General features: G+C 47.9%; 2 protein-coding genes across 5 annotated transcripts in view; one reads left to right on the forward strand and one right to left on the reverse strand.

The window, feature by feature from the left end:
• Positions 1-8,722, reverse strand: part of SLC30A3 (solute carrier family 30 member 3) — a 22,381-nt gene extending 13,659 nt beyond the window's left edge. The window contains exons 1-2 of one of the 3 annotated variants that reach the window (XM_025354057.1): positions 8,384-8,722; positions 8,037-8,111 (exon numbers count right to left, since the gene is read on the reverse strand). In XM_025354057.1, coding sequence (XP_025209842.1) covers positions 8,037-8,092 — 56 coding nt within the window. In that variant the 5' untranslated portion in view covers positions 8,093-8,111; positions 8,384-8,722. Of the gene's footprint in view, positions 1-8,036; positions 8,226-8,383 lie in introns of those variants that run through there. The other 2 variants (XM_025354054.1, XM_025354056.1) reach the window with 2 other exon arrangements.
• On the forward strand, positions 8,275-14,583 carry DNAJC5G (DnaJ heat shock protein family (Hsp40) member C5 gamma). 2 transcript variants are annotated; one of them, XR_003115272.1, is made up of 4 exons: positions 8,275-8,425; positions 11,290-11,434; positions 13,318-13,385; positions 13,580-14,583. XR_003115272.1 is itself a non-coding variant. In XM_025354058.1 (4 exons), exons 1-4 carry the CDS (start codon positions 9,903-9,905, stop codon positions 13,584-13,586), a joined length of 333 nt encoding a protein of 110 aa, XP_025209843.1. In that variant the 3' UTR covers positions 13,587-14,577. The 2 variants fall into 2 exon arrangements, 1 of the variants encoding a protein (XP_025209843.1); XM_025354058.1 differs by lacking the exon at positions 8,275-8,425 and adding an exon at positions 9,903-10,015 and having other exon boundaries at positions 13,580-14,577.
• Positions 14,584-15,907: the final 1,324 nt, after the last annotated feature.

Here is a 15,907-nt window from a genome sequence, read left to right on the forward strand (position 1 = left end):
AGATTGCACCACTGCACTCCAGCCTGGACAACAGAGCAAAACTCTGTCTAAAAAAAAAAAAAAAAAAAAAAAAAAAAAAAAAAAAAAAATGATTAAAAATAGCCTGGCGTGGTGGCTCACACCTGTAATTCCAGCATTTTGGGAGGCTGAGGCAGGCAGATCACTTGAGGTCAGGAGTTCGAGACTATCCTGGCCAACATGGTGAAACCCCATCTCTACTAAAAAATACAAAAATTAGCTGGGTGTGGTGGCATGCAACTATAGTCCCAGCTACTTGGGAGGCTGAGGCAGAAGAATCACTTGAATCCGGGAGGCGGAGGTTGCAGTGAGATGAGATCGTGCCGCTGCACTACAGCCTGGATGACAGAGTGAAACTCCATCTCGTAAATAAATAATAAATGGCATCTGTTCGGTGGTGACTCTCAGATCTCTCACTTGGACTCCAAACTCATATATCCACATGTCAGCTTGACATCTCTTCCTTCTTGTCTGGTAGGCAGGCCTATCAAGCTCCGTAAGTCCAAAACTGAGCCCCTGATTGTCACCTCATCCTGAACCTTCTGTTTCTGCAGTCTTCCCATGTCAGAATATGGTAACTCCATCCTCTCATCTGCTCAGGCCAGACATCCTAGGGTCATCCTCGACGACTCTATTTTCACTCGACATCTAAGCTGTCAGCAAATCCTGATCCCGCCTTTTCCAAACCACCATCATCTGTCTTCTTGATACTACAGTAGCCTCCTCCATGGTCTCCACGTTTCCATCCTTACTGCCCTCTAGTCTGTTCTCAACCAAGCAGCTAGGTAAACATAGGTCAGATTTGTCACTCGCCATCATACTCAGAGTACCAGCCAGAGTCCTTCTAATGGCCTGTAAGGGGTCCTACAGACTTTAGCTCCAATGATCTCATTTCACACTTCTCCCACCTCACTCCCCAGCCATCCTGGCCTTCTTGTGAGTCCTACAACACACCAGGTATGCTCCCACCCCAGGGCCTTCACATTTGCTTATCTCTGTAACGTACTCTGCCAGATGTACTCATGACCTACCTCCTCACATGCTTCAGGTCTTGACTCAGATATGATCTGGCCAGGCCCTCCCTGTTTGTTCTTTTAAAAACTGCAACCTGGCTGGATGCAGTGGCTCACACCTGTAATCCCAGCACTTTGGGAGGCCGAGGTGGGTGGATCACCTGAGGTCAGGAGTTTGAGACTAGCCTGGCCAATATGGGGAAACCCCGTCTGTACTAAAAATACAAAAATAAGCTGGGCGTGGTGACACGTGCCTGTAATCCCAGCTACTCTAGAGGCTGAGGCAGGAGAATCACTCAATGCTCTGGCCCGGAGCTTGCAGTGAGCTGAGATCCGGCCACTGCACGCTCCGCCTCCCGGGTTTACGCCATTCTCCTGCCTCAGCCTCCTGAGTAGCTGGGACTATAGGCGCCCGCCACCTCGCCCGGCTAGTTTTTTTGTATTTTTTAGTAGAGACGGGGTTTCACCGTATTAGCCAGGATAGAACTCATTTTGTTTATTGTCTGCCCCTCTCGCCAGAATGTAAGCCCCATGATGGCAGAAATTCTGTCTGTTTTGCATGCTGCTGTATCCCCAGAACAGGGTCTGGTACATAATAGCACCCAGTAAATATTTGTTGAAGGTCTTAATGAACTCTGTCTCCCATATCAGGCTCTAATCTATGAGGGAAGAAAAAGAGTTTGACCACTTATTGTTGTATCCAAGGTACTAGGCATATATCAGTGCTTGGTTGATATTTGTTGAGTAAGTGAATTGATTAAGGAAAAGAATAGTTTATGGGGAGAAATGGTGTGAGAGCAATGGTACAGAGGTGAAGAAAAACAGAAATATTTAGTGAGGAGACCCATTTGATTGCTGTGAAAGGTTCACTTTAGGACAACAGTAGACAATGAGTTTGAAGGGGTAAATTGGCATAAGGTCAGAGTTCACTGCCAGATTTCAAAAGTGGTTTTGCATCTTGTGTGATGCTGTGAGCAAAGTAGTAAGATGGAAGCATGCTTTAAGAACAGTGATCCTAGGCCGGGCACGGCAGCTCAAGCCTGTAATCCCAGCACTTTGGGAGGCCGAGACAGGTGGATCATGAGGTCAGGAGATCGAGACCATCCTGGCTAACACAGTGAAACCCCGTCTCTACTAAAAAGAATACAAAAAACTAGCCAGGCGAGGTGGCGGGCGCCTGTAGTCCCAGCTACTCGGGAGGCTGAGGCAGGAGAATGGCGTGAACCCGGAAGGCGAAGCTTGCAGTGAGCCCAGATCACGCCACTGCACTCCAGCCTGGGCGACAAAGCAAGACTCCGTCTCAAAAAATAAAAAAGAACAGTGATCTGGGAGCAGTATCCAGGATGAAGCCAGCAATGGGGAGAAAAGTTAGGAGGCTAGGACACCAGCCAGTGTGATATGGAAATCCTTCAACTGCGGTGCATAAAGGCTGTGGGAGCTGAGAAGAGACAAATGAAACAGAGATTTTGAAAAAAAAAAAAATATCAAGCTTTTTTAACCTAAATTTGGGGAAAAGAATGAGTCTCCAGTCGGCCGGGCGTGGTGGCTCAAGCCTGTAATCCCAGCACTTTGGGAGGCCGAGACGGGCGGATCACGAGGTCAGGAGATCGAGACCATCCTGGCTAACACAGTGAAACCCCGTCTCTACTAAAAAAATACAAAAAACTAGCTGGGTGAGGTGGCGGGCGCCTGTAGTCCCAGCTACTCGGGAGGCTGAGGCAGGAGAATGGCACAAACCCGGGAGGCGGAGTTTGCAGTGAGCTGAGATCCGGCCACTGCACTCCAGCCTGGGCGACAGAGCGAGACTCTGTCTCAAAAAAAAAAAAAAAAGAATGAGTCTCCAGTCTTACAAATAGTCGTAACATTAACAGAAATGGAGAAACAAACAAACAAACAAAAGCAGTCCAGAGGGAAAATGATGAATTCAGATTTTAGAGTGCGGTTTTTCTTTTTCTTTTTTTAATTTTTTTTTTTTTTTTGAGACGGAGTCTCGCTCTGTGGCCCAGGCTGGAGTGCAGTGGCACAATCTCGGCTCACTGCAACCTCAGTTTCCCTGGTTCAAGTGGTTCTCCTGCTCAGCCTCCTGAGTAACTGGGATTACAGGTGCGTACCACCATGCCTGGCTAATTCTGACTGTGGATTTTCTCTGCAGTTTGGTCCTTAAGCTTCTGCTTGTGCTCCTCTCTTCTTTAGAGAGTCAGTCTACACCCATGGTGGGTTAAACAGAAAGAAGTGATTTAAGGTCCAAAGTCTCTTCCCAAAACATAACCTGATGTTTTTCACTCCATTTAATCATTGTGCCTGAAATTCTATGTTATTCCTTTTGCATTAATGACAATTAAGAGGGTGAGGTATTAACTGTCTTTTCACTATCATCTAAGTTACAGTGTTGTAATAAGATTGCTTTCTATCTACCCTGAGGGATGAGATCATTCTAGGAAAGCAGTAGTTTTTATTAGAAGTATTGAAACAGAGGAAATGAGAGTGGTAATTTTGGAGTTCTGGCTGCTTGGGAGGACTGGGAGCAGTGTTTTGGATAGCCAGAGGGCAACAAGGTGGCACTGGGTAGGAGAACAAGAAAATGGGGTTCTAAGAGGCTCAGAAGAAGGATGGAAAGACACAAATAACAATTTGCAAATCTTAGGGGAGGGGAAGGACCCTGATTTTTCCTTTCTTGCCAGAGACAAAATGAAATGCAACCTTATAAAATCAGGAGATAGGATAGAAATAGCTAGTATAATAATAATAGTCATAATAATAAAGCATGTGCCTTGTGCTTTATTCACATTTAATCCTCATAACAACCCAAAGAGACAGACACTATTATCTCCAGTTTACAGGTGAGACAGGTGCTGTTAGCCTAGTGTTGGGTCTGCAGAGTTTGGGGTTGCAGGTCAGAGAGGACAGGGACATGAAGCAGTCTCCTTTCTAGCTGAAAGCCTTCCACCTCCCATCCTGAGGTGTTTGGCCTGGGAAGCAGAGGCAAACACGATTGGGCGGGTGGTGGTGATTTTGGTCACATGTAGTATACATGCCTTCTGCTGGGGGAGGGGAAAGAGGAACATTACCTGACATCACCCATGAAAGGATGTGAATATCCCCCACAGCTGTGGTCTGTCTATAGACTTGGATTTTAAAGTAGGAAGGAACAGTCACTGTGTAGATTCTGAACTTGGAGTCAGAAAACTCAGGTCAGATCTCACTGGATAACCTTAAGCAGGTCAATCCGTCTATCTGGGCTGCACTTTCTTCAATTATAAATTGAAGGTGTTGGACTCAAGTTAAATCTCTGAGGTCCCTTCCAGCTCAAAAACTGTGTAATTTGCGAACCTGGTGGTTGAATGTGACAAATTATGATCTCTCTCTCTCCCACTGCATATGTTCCAGAGCGTGGTATTTTGGGTATAAATATGCCAATGTCTGCTGTCTTTATGTGTGTGTATTCCAGCTATATGACTAAAACTTTAGTTGTTTGTGGGTAAACAAGGGATGCTTCTTGGTTTTCTCCATGAGAGACCAAATGGCTCTGGGTGGTAGTAAACAAAACAATCACTGACTCAAGGTATAATGGGAGGGCAAATGATCCAAGAAATGGTTTTAGTCTGTAATCATTCTTTGGCAGTTATTTTTGGTTTTTTATTTTCATTCTTTTAAAAACCAAATCCAATTAAGTCTTGACATCAACCCTGTGAAATGGCACAGGTTTTTATAGAAGCAGAAAAATAGACACAGAGATGAAATGATTTGTCTAAGATCACACAGCCTGTGAGGGCCAGAGCCAGAGCTAAGATCTAGGGCTTCTGACCCTGGCTTGTGTGTTCTTCCTAGGACTGAGCCGGGTGTGAGAAGAGACCCCAGGCATAGAACACTCAGTCAAAGAGGTTCTGGTTTCTAGGTAAAGGCAAAGAGAAGAGCCACTGGCCAAAGAAGGCCAGGCCGACTGGGCCACGCTACTCCCATCTCTGCAGTTTCCTGGCTGAAGTGACATTCTATTCAGAGCAGAGCCTCACAAGTCTTACAGATAATGGCTATTTCAAGAGCTATGAACTGTGATTAGTTAGAATGTCAGAGGGCCATGATAAGAAGTGAAAACATTCTGTAGCCTCTGGCAAGATGCGAAAGGTGTTTACTAATTCTTCTCAGAACCGAATTTGCCTTCTTTCTCAGGGCTCACCTCTATAAAGCAGGGATGCGATTTCCTCTCGGGTTGTTATGAGGATCCAAGGAGATAATTAGGTAAGAGCATCTTAGAAAAGCCTCACTCACTTTTGCCTGTTCATTCAACCAACCAACATTTATTGAACACAAGAAGTGTGTTAGGAACTGCAGGGAATACTAAGACAAATAAGAAACAGGGAGTTCAGAATCACGTTATTATCTCCCCTCTTGCCTTCTTTCTGTATCATGGTTTCTTCTTGTCTAGGACCATATGAGGGAAGATGGGCCCTGTAGTCTTGTCCAATTCCCTAGCTAAGTGCTTCTGTCCCAGGGAATTCTGAGCCCAACCTCCAGGTTACATTGGATCAGCAGAGTGCCCTCAGCTATAGCTTATTCAACAAATCATTCATTCACTTACGTGAGCCAGGCATGGCTCTAGGTGCTGGGGATACAAGGTCCCTGCCCTCATGGAGCTGTCACCTGGGGAAGGCAGCATTTTTTTTTTTTTTGAGACAGAGTCTCACTCTATTGCCCAGGCTGGAGTGTAGTGGCATGATCTCGACTCACTGCAACCTCCACCTCCCAGGTTCAAGTGATTCTCCTGCCTCAGCCTCCTGAGTAGCTGGGATTACAGGCACGCACCACCACACCCAGCTAATTTTTGTATTTTTAGTAGAGACGGGGTTTCACCATGTTGGCCAGGCTGGTGTCGAACTCCTGACCTTGTGACCCACCTCTGTGCCTGGCTAACAGCAGCTTTTAAATCAATATGCAAATAAATATATGTTCACCAGCTGGGCATGGCGGCTTATGCCTGTAATCCCTGCAATAAGGCAGGCAGATCACTTGAGCTCAGGAGTTCAAGACCAGCCTGGGCAACATGATGAAACCCTGCCTCTACCAAAAATATGAAAATTAGCTGGACATGGGAGTGCATGCCTTTAATCCCAGCTACTTGGGAGGCTGAGGTAGGAAGATGGCTTGAGCCCAGGAAGTTGAGGCTACTGAGCCGTGATTGTGTCACTGCACTCCAGACTAAGACCCGGTCTCAAAAAAAAAAAAAAAAAAATTATATATATATAGAGAGAGAGGTGGTAAGGAGAGAGGAGTAGAACCCAGTTTAGAAGGCCTCCCTGAGGAGGCCTGAAGCTGAGATCCCTGAAGGATGAGAGGTTAAGCCCTCCAGGCAGAGGGAACAACATGGTCAAAGGCTCTTGAAATGGGAGGAAACACAATGTTTTCAAATAACTAACAGGAAAGAGGAAAGTGGTGGAGCAGAGCCCAGAGCAAGCAGGACAGTGGTTCCAGAAAAGATTGGAGAGGCAGAGGCAGGACCATGCTGGGTCTTACAGACTGAGGCAAGGAATTCGTTACAAGTGTACCTCTAATGCCTTCTGCTCTCTCTACCCAGTGCTGGGGAAGAAATGCGCTGGTTTGTTCTGCTAGTTCTGTCCTCCCATGATAGTCATGAAAGCTTGGGGGTTAAAGAACTTTGGCATGAGACAAACCACCAAAAAAATTATCAGCTTCAGCTTCTTTTTAGGTGAGTAACCTCTATGGACTGGGTGGGTGATGCAAAGGTCTTCATTCCCTCTCCCAGCACTGATCACAGGCCTACAGAAATAAATTCATTAATTCAGCAGTCATCATGTCTGCTGCAGATGGACTCCTTAGTTCATTTGCTTAGATGGTTCTTGAGATGGAATACTGATTTACTACTTAAAACCTTCAAGGGGGCCGGCGCAATGGCTTACGCCTATAATCCCAGCATTTTGGGAGGCCAAGGCGGGAAGATCGCTGAGGTCAGGAGTTCGAAACCAGCCTGGCCAACATGGTGAAACCCTGTCTCTACTAAAAATACAAAAAAATTAGCCAGGCATGGTGGCGCACGCCTGTAATCCCAGCTACTTGGAAGGCTGAAGCAGGAGGCTCACTTGAATCTGGAAGGCAGAGGTTCCAGTGAGCTGACATTGCGCCACTGCACTCCAGCCTGGGTGACAGAGTGAGACTCCAGCTCAAAAAAAAAAAAAAAAAAAAAACCTATAAGGGGAGGGAAATGTGCACAAATAACTGTAATAAAAGGAAGACAGTGATAAAAAGCTACAAAAGGGTTAACAGATAAGCATTTTCCAACTAATAAAGCTTTTTCTACTACATATTACAGGAGCCATTCAGTGCTATTGTAAAGAAACCCAGCACTACAAAGTAGTAAATTATAAGTGATGCAAACATTACCTCCTGTAGAAACTCATGGGAAGGGAGGCCAGGTAGAGGCATGCTCCCACACCTGCAGGTGGGCATACAAATCCTCCTTCTGCTACCTTTCCGGAAGAAATTTAGCAATAGAGATCAACAGCGTAAAAAAGAAAAAAAAAATCATTTCGATCCAATAATTCCACTTCCAAGAATGTATCCTTAGGAAAAAAATAGAGATTTGTTCAAGGATTTCTGTTGAATTTTCCTCATAAGGTTATTACACTATCAAATAGAAATAATTGAAACACTCAAGTTGGGTTACATTATGGGACATGCTCATAATGGCATCATATTTAACTTAAGTTTTTGAAGCACGGTAGTGACTTTTGGAAAAGGCTCAAGACATCGTTTTAATGAGATGTGCAAACTCATCATTACAATATACTAGAAGAAATGCTTTGACAAACTAAGTGGGAACAACTGGGAGAGTGAAGGATGGAGTATCAGGAACAGGGGCATACGAGTTGGGTCTTACAGGTTGTGGAGGTGTTTCCAGGTGGAAGGGAAGGAGGGACCGAGCGGAGAGCCCTAAGTCCTGAGGACAACTGGGAAGGTAACACACCTCTTGAGAAGGGCATGCAGCAGCCATACCTCTCATCCGCCACGGTCAGCAAACCCATTGTGTTTCCTGGAGTGAGTTGGGCCATCAAGATGGGTGGTGCCCTCCTGCTGGAGAAGAGGGGCTCGGCGGGAATCCCTGCCCCAAAGCCTGGCAGCAGCGCTCCTCCGCTGCCCTGGGCCGCAGGCTGCTGAGCCCTCTCGCTTCCCTGCGCGCGAAATAAGTCCCAGGGCCAGTGTGGCCTCCCCACCCAGTGCTTCCGGGGGCGCCAAAAAACGACCTGCCCTGACCCGCAGCGTCGGCGCTGCGCGCAAGCGCAGTCAGCTACTGGACCCGGCCGGTGTGAAGTTTCACACCCAAGAGGATGAAGGGCACCTACCTGGCTTAACAGAACGACTCCCAGGTAAAGGGCCAGACCCGGGTGAGGAGTCGGCACAGGGCCAGAGGTGCCCTGCACACTCAGAGCTCTCCCTTTGAGCTCCTTGCCTTGCTTGGTTCTCCTGGGCCGCAGGCCTCTACCCTGCGCTCTGGGGTTCTGCTGCCGGTTCCTTGCCAGGTCTTTCCCACAGCAACGCCTTTTCTCTTCCTTCTCGACCCCCTGAGTCCTCCTCCTCCTCTCCCCAGTGCCTCACCTCTGAGGGACAGAAGTGGGGTGGTTTGAGAGCAGGAGACTGAAGGGAAGAAGCAAGTCCGGGCCTAGCTGCAAGCACTCCCCGCCCCCGCCAGGCTCTTGGACACTTGACTTCTGTTAGGCCGCACACGGTTTGGTCTGAAGTGTTTTTCTCTTAATAGTTGTGGATCAGCCAGGCTCGGTGGCTCACGCCTGTAATCTCAGCACTTTGGGAGGCTGAGGTGGGTGGATCACCTGAGGTCAGGAGTTCAAGAACAGCCTGACCAACATGGTGAAACTCTGACTCTACTAAAAATACAGAAAATTAGCCGGGCGTGGTGGCGGATGCCTGTAAGCCCAGCTACTCGGGAGGCTGAGGCAGGAGAATCGCTTGAATCCAGGAGGCAGAGGTTGCAGTGAGCCCAGATCACGCCATTACACTCCGGCCTGGGCGACGAGAGCAAAAAACTCTGTCAAAAAAAAAAAAAGAAGGCCGGGCGCGGTGGCTCAAGCCTGTAATCCCAGCACTTTGGGAGGCCGAGACGGGCGGATCACGAGGTCAGGAGATCGAGACCATCCTGGCTAACACAGTGAAACCCCGTCTCTACTAAAAATACAAAAAACTAGCCGGGCGTGGTGGCGGCGCCTGTAGCCCCAGCTACTCGGGAGGCTGAGGCAGGAGAATGGCGGGAACCCGGGAGGCGGAGCTTGCAGTGAGCCGAGCTTGCAGTGAGCCGAGCTTGCAGTGAGCCGAGCTTGCAGTGAGCTGAGATCCGGCCACTGCACTCCAGCCTGGGCGACAGAGCGAGACTCCGCCTCAAAAAAAAAAAAAAAAAAAAAAAACTTGTGGATCTTTCTGATTCCTGATCCAATCTGTTCAGGCTGGGGCCGCCCTGGTCTTTCAAACCCGGCAGTGAGCTTGGACAGACCCAGAGGTGTTTACTCCAGGTAGTAGAAGCGCTAGACAAAATCAGGCTCTTTTCCTGGTTTAGACCTCTCCTAGCTTACAGCACCTTAGGATGTGGGATGTCTGGAGGTCTGTGTAGCTGGAGGACGCTGGGAAATGTGAGGAGAAGATGTTTCCTCCTTAAAATCTGAATGTTTCTGATCACCTGAATTCTCCTGCTAGCCACAGATCCCACTCACTGTTATCTTATCCTTGTCCTTCTGTCATCATTTACCTGCCTAATCCCTGAAGGTAGTGAGTTTCCTGTTACTGGAAGTGCACTTCTCCCGGCCCTTACTTGTAGAAGTTCTCACAGATGCGGCTTCTCCTCTGGCTCAGATCATGTCTACCATGAACGAAGCAGCCCACCGGCTGTCCAAAAGTGGGACGAGCCTCTATGCAGTGCTGGAGCTTAAGAAGGGTGCCTCACCTGAAGACGTCAAAAAATCCTACAGGTTCAGACCTCAGTCCTTTATTGATCCTTGGAATTTCCCCCTTAAAGCCTTTTTCTTTCTGTATCTGTTTTGCTATCTGACTCTTCTTCTTCTTCTTTTTTTTTTTTTTGAGAGAAAGTCTCACCCTGTCCCAAAGCAGAGACAGAGACTGTTGAGCCTTCTGAGAAGCTGGGACTACAGGTGTGCACCATCACGCCTGGCTAATTTTTGTATTTTTAGTAGAGACAAGGTTTTGCCATGTTGGCCAGGCTGTTCTCAAACTCCTGACCTCAGGTGATCTACCCGCCCCGGCCTCCCAAAGTGCTGGAATTACAGGCGTGAACCACTGTGCCCGGCCTACGACCCTTTTTTTGTTTGTTTGTTTGTTTGGAGACAGAGTCTCGCTCTGTTGCCCAAGCTGTAGTGCAGTGGTGCAGTCTTGGCTCACTGCAACCTCCGCCTTCCTGGTTCAAGTGATTCTCCTGCCTCAACCTCCCGAGTAACTGGGATTACAGGTGCCTGCCACCACGCCTAGCTAATTTTTTGTATTTTTGGTAGAGACAGGGTTTCACCATGTTGGCCAGGCTGGTCTCAAACTCCTGTCCTCATGATCCACTCACCTCAGCCTCCCAAAGCGCTGGGATTACAGGTGTGAGCCAATGCGCCTGGCCCTATGACCCATTTTTAAGTTCCAACAAGCCCTCACTTTGGGGCCAAATGGGGCCATCACCCTCTTCATTATAGTATGGGAAGGAGTTTAAACCTTGGATGCTTGCCTCCATCCTTGTATACATCTCATGCATTCCTTCTGCACTCTCTAGAGACTAATCCCTGTCATTCATCCTAAGCCTTCTTCCCCAGCCATTCCCCATTGCTTCCCCACCCTCCTTTTGGGTATCGCCTGGGTAGGAAACTGGCCTTGCAGTATCATCCTGACAAGAATCCAGGGAATACTCAAGCAGCAGAAATATTCAAAGAGATCAACGCAGCTCATGCCATACTGAGCGACCCTAAGAAGCGGAAAATTTACGACCAGCATGGCTCATTGGGAATATATCTGTATGATCACTTTGGTGAAGAAGGCGTCAGATACTATTTTATTCTGAATAGTTGTTGGTTCAAGGTACACAATTCTCTAGGTCCCTTAAGAATAAGGAAAGAAGGGTGACCTTCCTCTCCTTATGACAAATGCTTCTGTTGTCTCATTTTCTGGGTGCCAGGAGGATTGAGGGAGGGAAGCTTGAGCAGTCATATAGAAAACTGCTGGACTGAGGCCATTCTCGCCTACCTTTTAGACACTTGTCATCCTGTGTACACTGCTCACTTGTTGCTGTTTCTGTTGTTGCTGCTGTTTTTGCTGCGGAACACTTAAACCACCACCTGAGCAGGATAGTGGGAGAAAATATCAGCAGAACGTCCAGAGTCAGCCTCCAAGGTCAGGTGAGAACTGTAAGCAGGGGCTGTGAGGTAAGAAATGCCTGGATTGGGAATGAAAGAAATGATTGGGGTCAGGTGTGTTGGCTCATGCCTGTAATCCCAGCACTTTGGGAGGGCGAGGCGGATTACCTGAGGTCAGGAGTTTGAAACCAGCCTGGTCAACATGGAAAAACCCTGTCTCTACTAAAAATACAAAAATTAGCTGGGCATGGTGGCACCTGCCTGTAGTCCCAGCTACTTGGGAGGCTGAGGCAGGAAAATCGCTTGAACCTGGGAGGCAGAAGTTGCAGTGAGCCGAGATTGCGCCGCTGCACTCCAGCCTGGGTGACAGAGCAAGACTCCATCTCAAAAAAAAAAAAAAAAAACAAGAAAGAAAGAAAAGAAAGAGTCTGGGCACAGTGGCTCAAACCTGTAATCCCAGCAGTTTGGGAGGCTGAGGCAGGCGGATCACTAGGTCAGGAGGTTGAGACCAGCCTGACCAACATGGTGAAACCCTGTCTCTACTAAAAATACAAAAATTAGCTGGGTGTGGTGGCGGGTGCCTGTAAACCCAGCTACTTAGGAGGCTGAGGCAGAAGAATTGCTTAAACCCAGGAGGCAGAAGTTGCAGTGAGCCAAGATCGTGCCACTGCACTCTAGCCTGGGTGACAGGGTGACAGAGTGAGACTCTGTCTCAAAAAAAAAAAAAGAAAGAAAGAAAGAAATGGTTGGTGGTGAGAAAGACCTGTGAAAATGGCAGGTTAACCCCTAAATATGACAATTTCAAGTCTGGCACTGGGACAAAGTGAAGAAAAAAAAAAGATCGATACGTTTCTGTTCACCTTACATGACTGACTGACAGTTTGAATGTAGTGTCAGCTCCTGTTAAGCTAAGGAATGGGGTGGGAGAGTGCGTCTAGAAAGGACAGTAGGTGAAGACAGATTTGAGGATGCAATGTTTGTTGTTGTTGTTTAGTTGTTGGTGGTAGTGTTGTTGTTGAGACGTAGTCTCAGTCTGTCATCCAGGCTGGAGTGCAGTGGCACCATCTCAGCTCATTGCAACCTCCGCCTCCCGGGTTTAAGCGATTCTCCTGCCTCAGCCTCCCGAGTAGCTGGGATTACAGATGTGTGCCACCATGCCTGGATAATTTTTTATTTTTAGTAGAGTCGGGGTTTCGCCATGTTGGCCAGGCTGGTCTCCAACTCCTGACCTCAGGTGATCCACCTGCCTTGGCCTTCCAAAGTGCTGGGATTATAGGCGTGAGCCACTGTGCCTGGCGGGATGCATTTTTTTCCATCTACTCAAAGGAAAGGGCCAGTTGCAGTGGCTTGTGCCTGTAATCCCAGCACTTTGCGAATCCAAGGTGGGCAGATCACTTGAGCTCAGAAGTTTGAGACCAGCCTTGGCAACATCATGAAACCCAATATCTACAAAAAAAAGAAAAAAAAAAAAAGTCAGCCGGGCATCGTGGTGCACACCTGTAGTCTCAGCTACTGGGGAGGCTGAGGTGGGAGGATCACTTGAGTCCGGGAGGTTGAGGTTGAGGTTACAGTGAGCTGTGATTATGCCACTGTACTCCAGCCTGGGTGACAGAGTGCCACCCTGTATCAGAAAAAAAAAAAAAAAGAAGAAGAAGGAAAGAAGGGGGGGAGGGGAAGGAGATAGGGAGAAGGAAGAAGAACAAGAAGAGGAGGAGGAGGAGGGGAAGAGGAAGAGGAAGAAAAGAAAAAAGAAAAGTCTAAGATCATTCCCACCCCAAATAAATTTTTACAAGTGGATTGAACTTCACACCAGTGCCACCTGGTGATGCTAACGAGTAACTGCAAGGTAATGGTTTTCTCATCAGTACACCACAAAAAGTTACTAAACGTTTATATATGTAAACATATATATAATTCCATCATAGGAGCCAAAGGTGATTTTAGAAGAGAGGAAAATAGCGAAGATGATTTTTAAGAGAGAAAGAAGGATGAGGTATGTAAACCGAAAGGCAGCAATAGTTATCAGATAAGAAAAGCATGTAAGCTAACTTCAGATGAGTCATTAGCAGAAAGTTTACATCTTTACAGTATGGACTATGTGTTTATATCCTTACGGGGGGGGTTTGCTTTAAGTTCTAGGTAGTTATTCCTTCTGATTAATAAAGGGCCACCTTCTTCCGCCACTAGGTGCTGACCCAGTGAGAGTGCCTTCTGCTGCCCAGTCCCCTGGACACATTGAAGAGAGGAGCACGTAGCCCTGTCCTGACATTGACCCTGATTTGACCCCTCTTCTTTTAAGAATCTCAAGAATCTCTTCAGAAGCATTGATGACGTTGGTCCCAGTAAGGACATCACCTCTGCCCTTGGCACCACAACTGTGTATAGATTTTGCCCAGCTACTCTTCCTTTTTAGTTGCAGTCCCAATTTTACTTCATCAGAAAGCTGCCCTCCCATGCCTTCCTTTATGAGGTCTCAGGCAGTGGTGGCAGATTTTTCCTGAAGAGACTTTTTCCTGTGCCTGCCTTGTTATTGGAACCAGTGCCAGCTGGTAGGGTCCTTGAGCCCCTTGCGATATCACCACCAAGAGCCTGATAACTGAGCAGGGCGGATCCTGTCCCTGGAGCTGCAGCACCAGTTAACTCTCCCTTGTTGCAACTCTGTGTACCAAGAACCCCTAGCATCAGCCTCATTCCTAAGCCAATAACGCCTTTATGGAGCTGGTCTCACCTTCTGGTGCCCACGGCCGTTGGCATTGCCAGCCTCATTCCATGCCACTATGAGTCAACTCAGGAAAACTGGGAGTGCATTTGAGGCTTAGGGGTAGTCATTCCATCCTTAGATTCTCCTTGGACTTCAGCTACCAGAACAGCATGCATTAGCCTTGGTCCTGTGGGTTAACTGAAGTTCAGACATCAGTGCCAGCTTGCCTCCATCCTTTTCACATCTTATGCAGGCCAATTGACATACAATTTGTTATCAAAAATAGGGGCATGAAATATGTGATCCGGAGAAGATTGCACTTTCTGGACTCTTTTCCCACTCTTGCCTCTTTGTGCTGCTGTTTCGTATCCTCCTCACACCGTGTATTTCCTACCCACTCAGGGTCACTACCTACTAACTCCTCAGACTTCTCTTCCTGGACTGGGAGAAGGGCTAAAGAATGGTGGTAAATAAAAGAGCTTTTGTCCAATCCCAAGGCATATTTTGGACCCAGAAAAGACAAATTGTGTCTGGGGTGGAGGAAAAAGGCCTAAAGAAATTGCTTCTTGGCTTTTTGGCTAATATCAAGTGGAGAAAAAGACCTGTAGGAGAAAAAGAAGACCAGTGCTCACAACTGGGGCGAGCCTGGCTTGGAGAGGAGGAGTCCTGGACAACTGTGGAGTTGGGGCAGAGGCTTCCTGGAGCCTTATGATTATGACTTTGTCAGTGCTCTAAAATTTCCCTGGAGGTTGATTCCCTGGGTGCCCAAAATAGGTCCCTGGCATTCATGTCCTTTCTGCCCAGCTCACCTTCTCCCAATTTCCTAACAGATTTGAAGTCCTTGGAGTGGCTCCAGGGATGTGTTCACAAACCAGAATCCCACATTTCCTCGGGCGCATGCTCATAGGTAGGTCCAGGCCTTGGCACAATACTCATTTCTAGCCTCTTGAGCTTCATTTCCTAGGGTGATATAAGAAAAGGCAGGCGGCCGGGCGCGGTGGCTCAAGCCTGTAATCCCAGCACTTTGGGAGGCCGAGATGGGCGGATCACGAGGTCAGGAGATCGAGACCATCCTGGCTAACACGGTGAAACCCCGTCTCTACTAAGAAATACAAAAAATAGCCGGGCGAGGTGGCGGGCGCCTGTAGTCCCAGCTACTCGGGAGGCTGAGGCCGGAGAATGGCGTGAACCCGGGAGGCGGAGCTTGCAGTGAGCTGAGATCCGGCCACTGCACTCCAGCCTGGGCTACAGAGCGAGACTCCGTCTCAAAAAAAAAAAAAAAAAAAAAAAAAAAAAAGAAAAGGCAGGCAAGAACAAAAATGAGCCAGAGATATTGGACAAGAGGCTTGATGGAGTCTCTGGAGCTGCTGTTCTGAATCACACAGTCTTGAGGAGGAGGACCAGGGTCACTGGCTGAGCCTGTGGAGGAGGCAACTGCTACTGACTCTAAGTCTGGCAAGATCTTTCCTCCCACCCTGAGCTATGTATGGGTGCCTCTCACACAGGCAGATTTAGATTCTGTGTCACTGTCCTGGAAGAAGGGCCCAAGCCAGAGCAGGGGTCCTGGGCTCAGAGGAGCCTTCAGAGTGAGAGGGCAGCACTTTTGCTGACCCACCTTTCACCGTAAGCAGTGGTGCTTGCCCCTGCCCTTGCTCAGGGGAGTCACCCATTCCTGAGTGAGTCAGGGTCACTCACTCCGTGACAGCTGTGGCTCGCCTTACATGAGCTAAATTGGGAATTGGAATGTCATGCAGATGCCCCTTGTCTCCCCACCCCCACAGTAAAATTAATCTCCTCTCTGGGGAGTAAGGGAC

Source organism: Theropithecus gelada, chromosome 13 (assembly GCF_003255815.1).
Source record: "Theropithecus gelada isolate Dixy chromosome 13, Tgel_1.0, whole genome shotgun sequence".
NCBI lineage: Eukaryota > Metazoa > Chordata > Mammalia > Primates > Cercopithecidae > Theropithecus > Theropithecus gelada.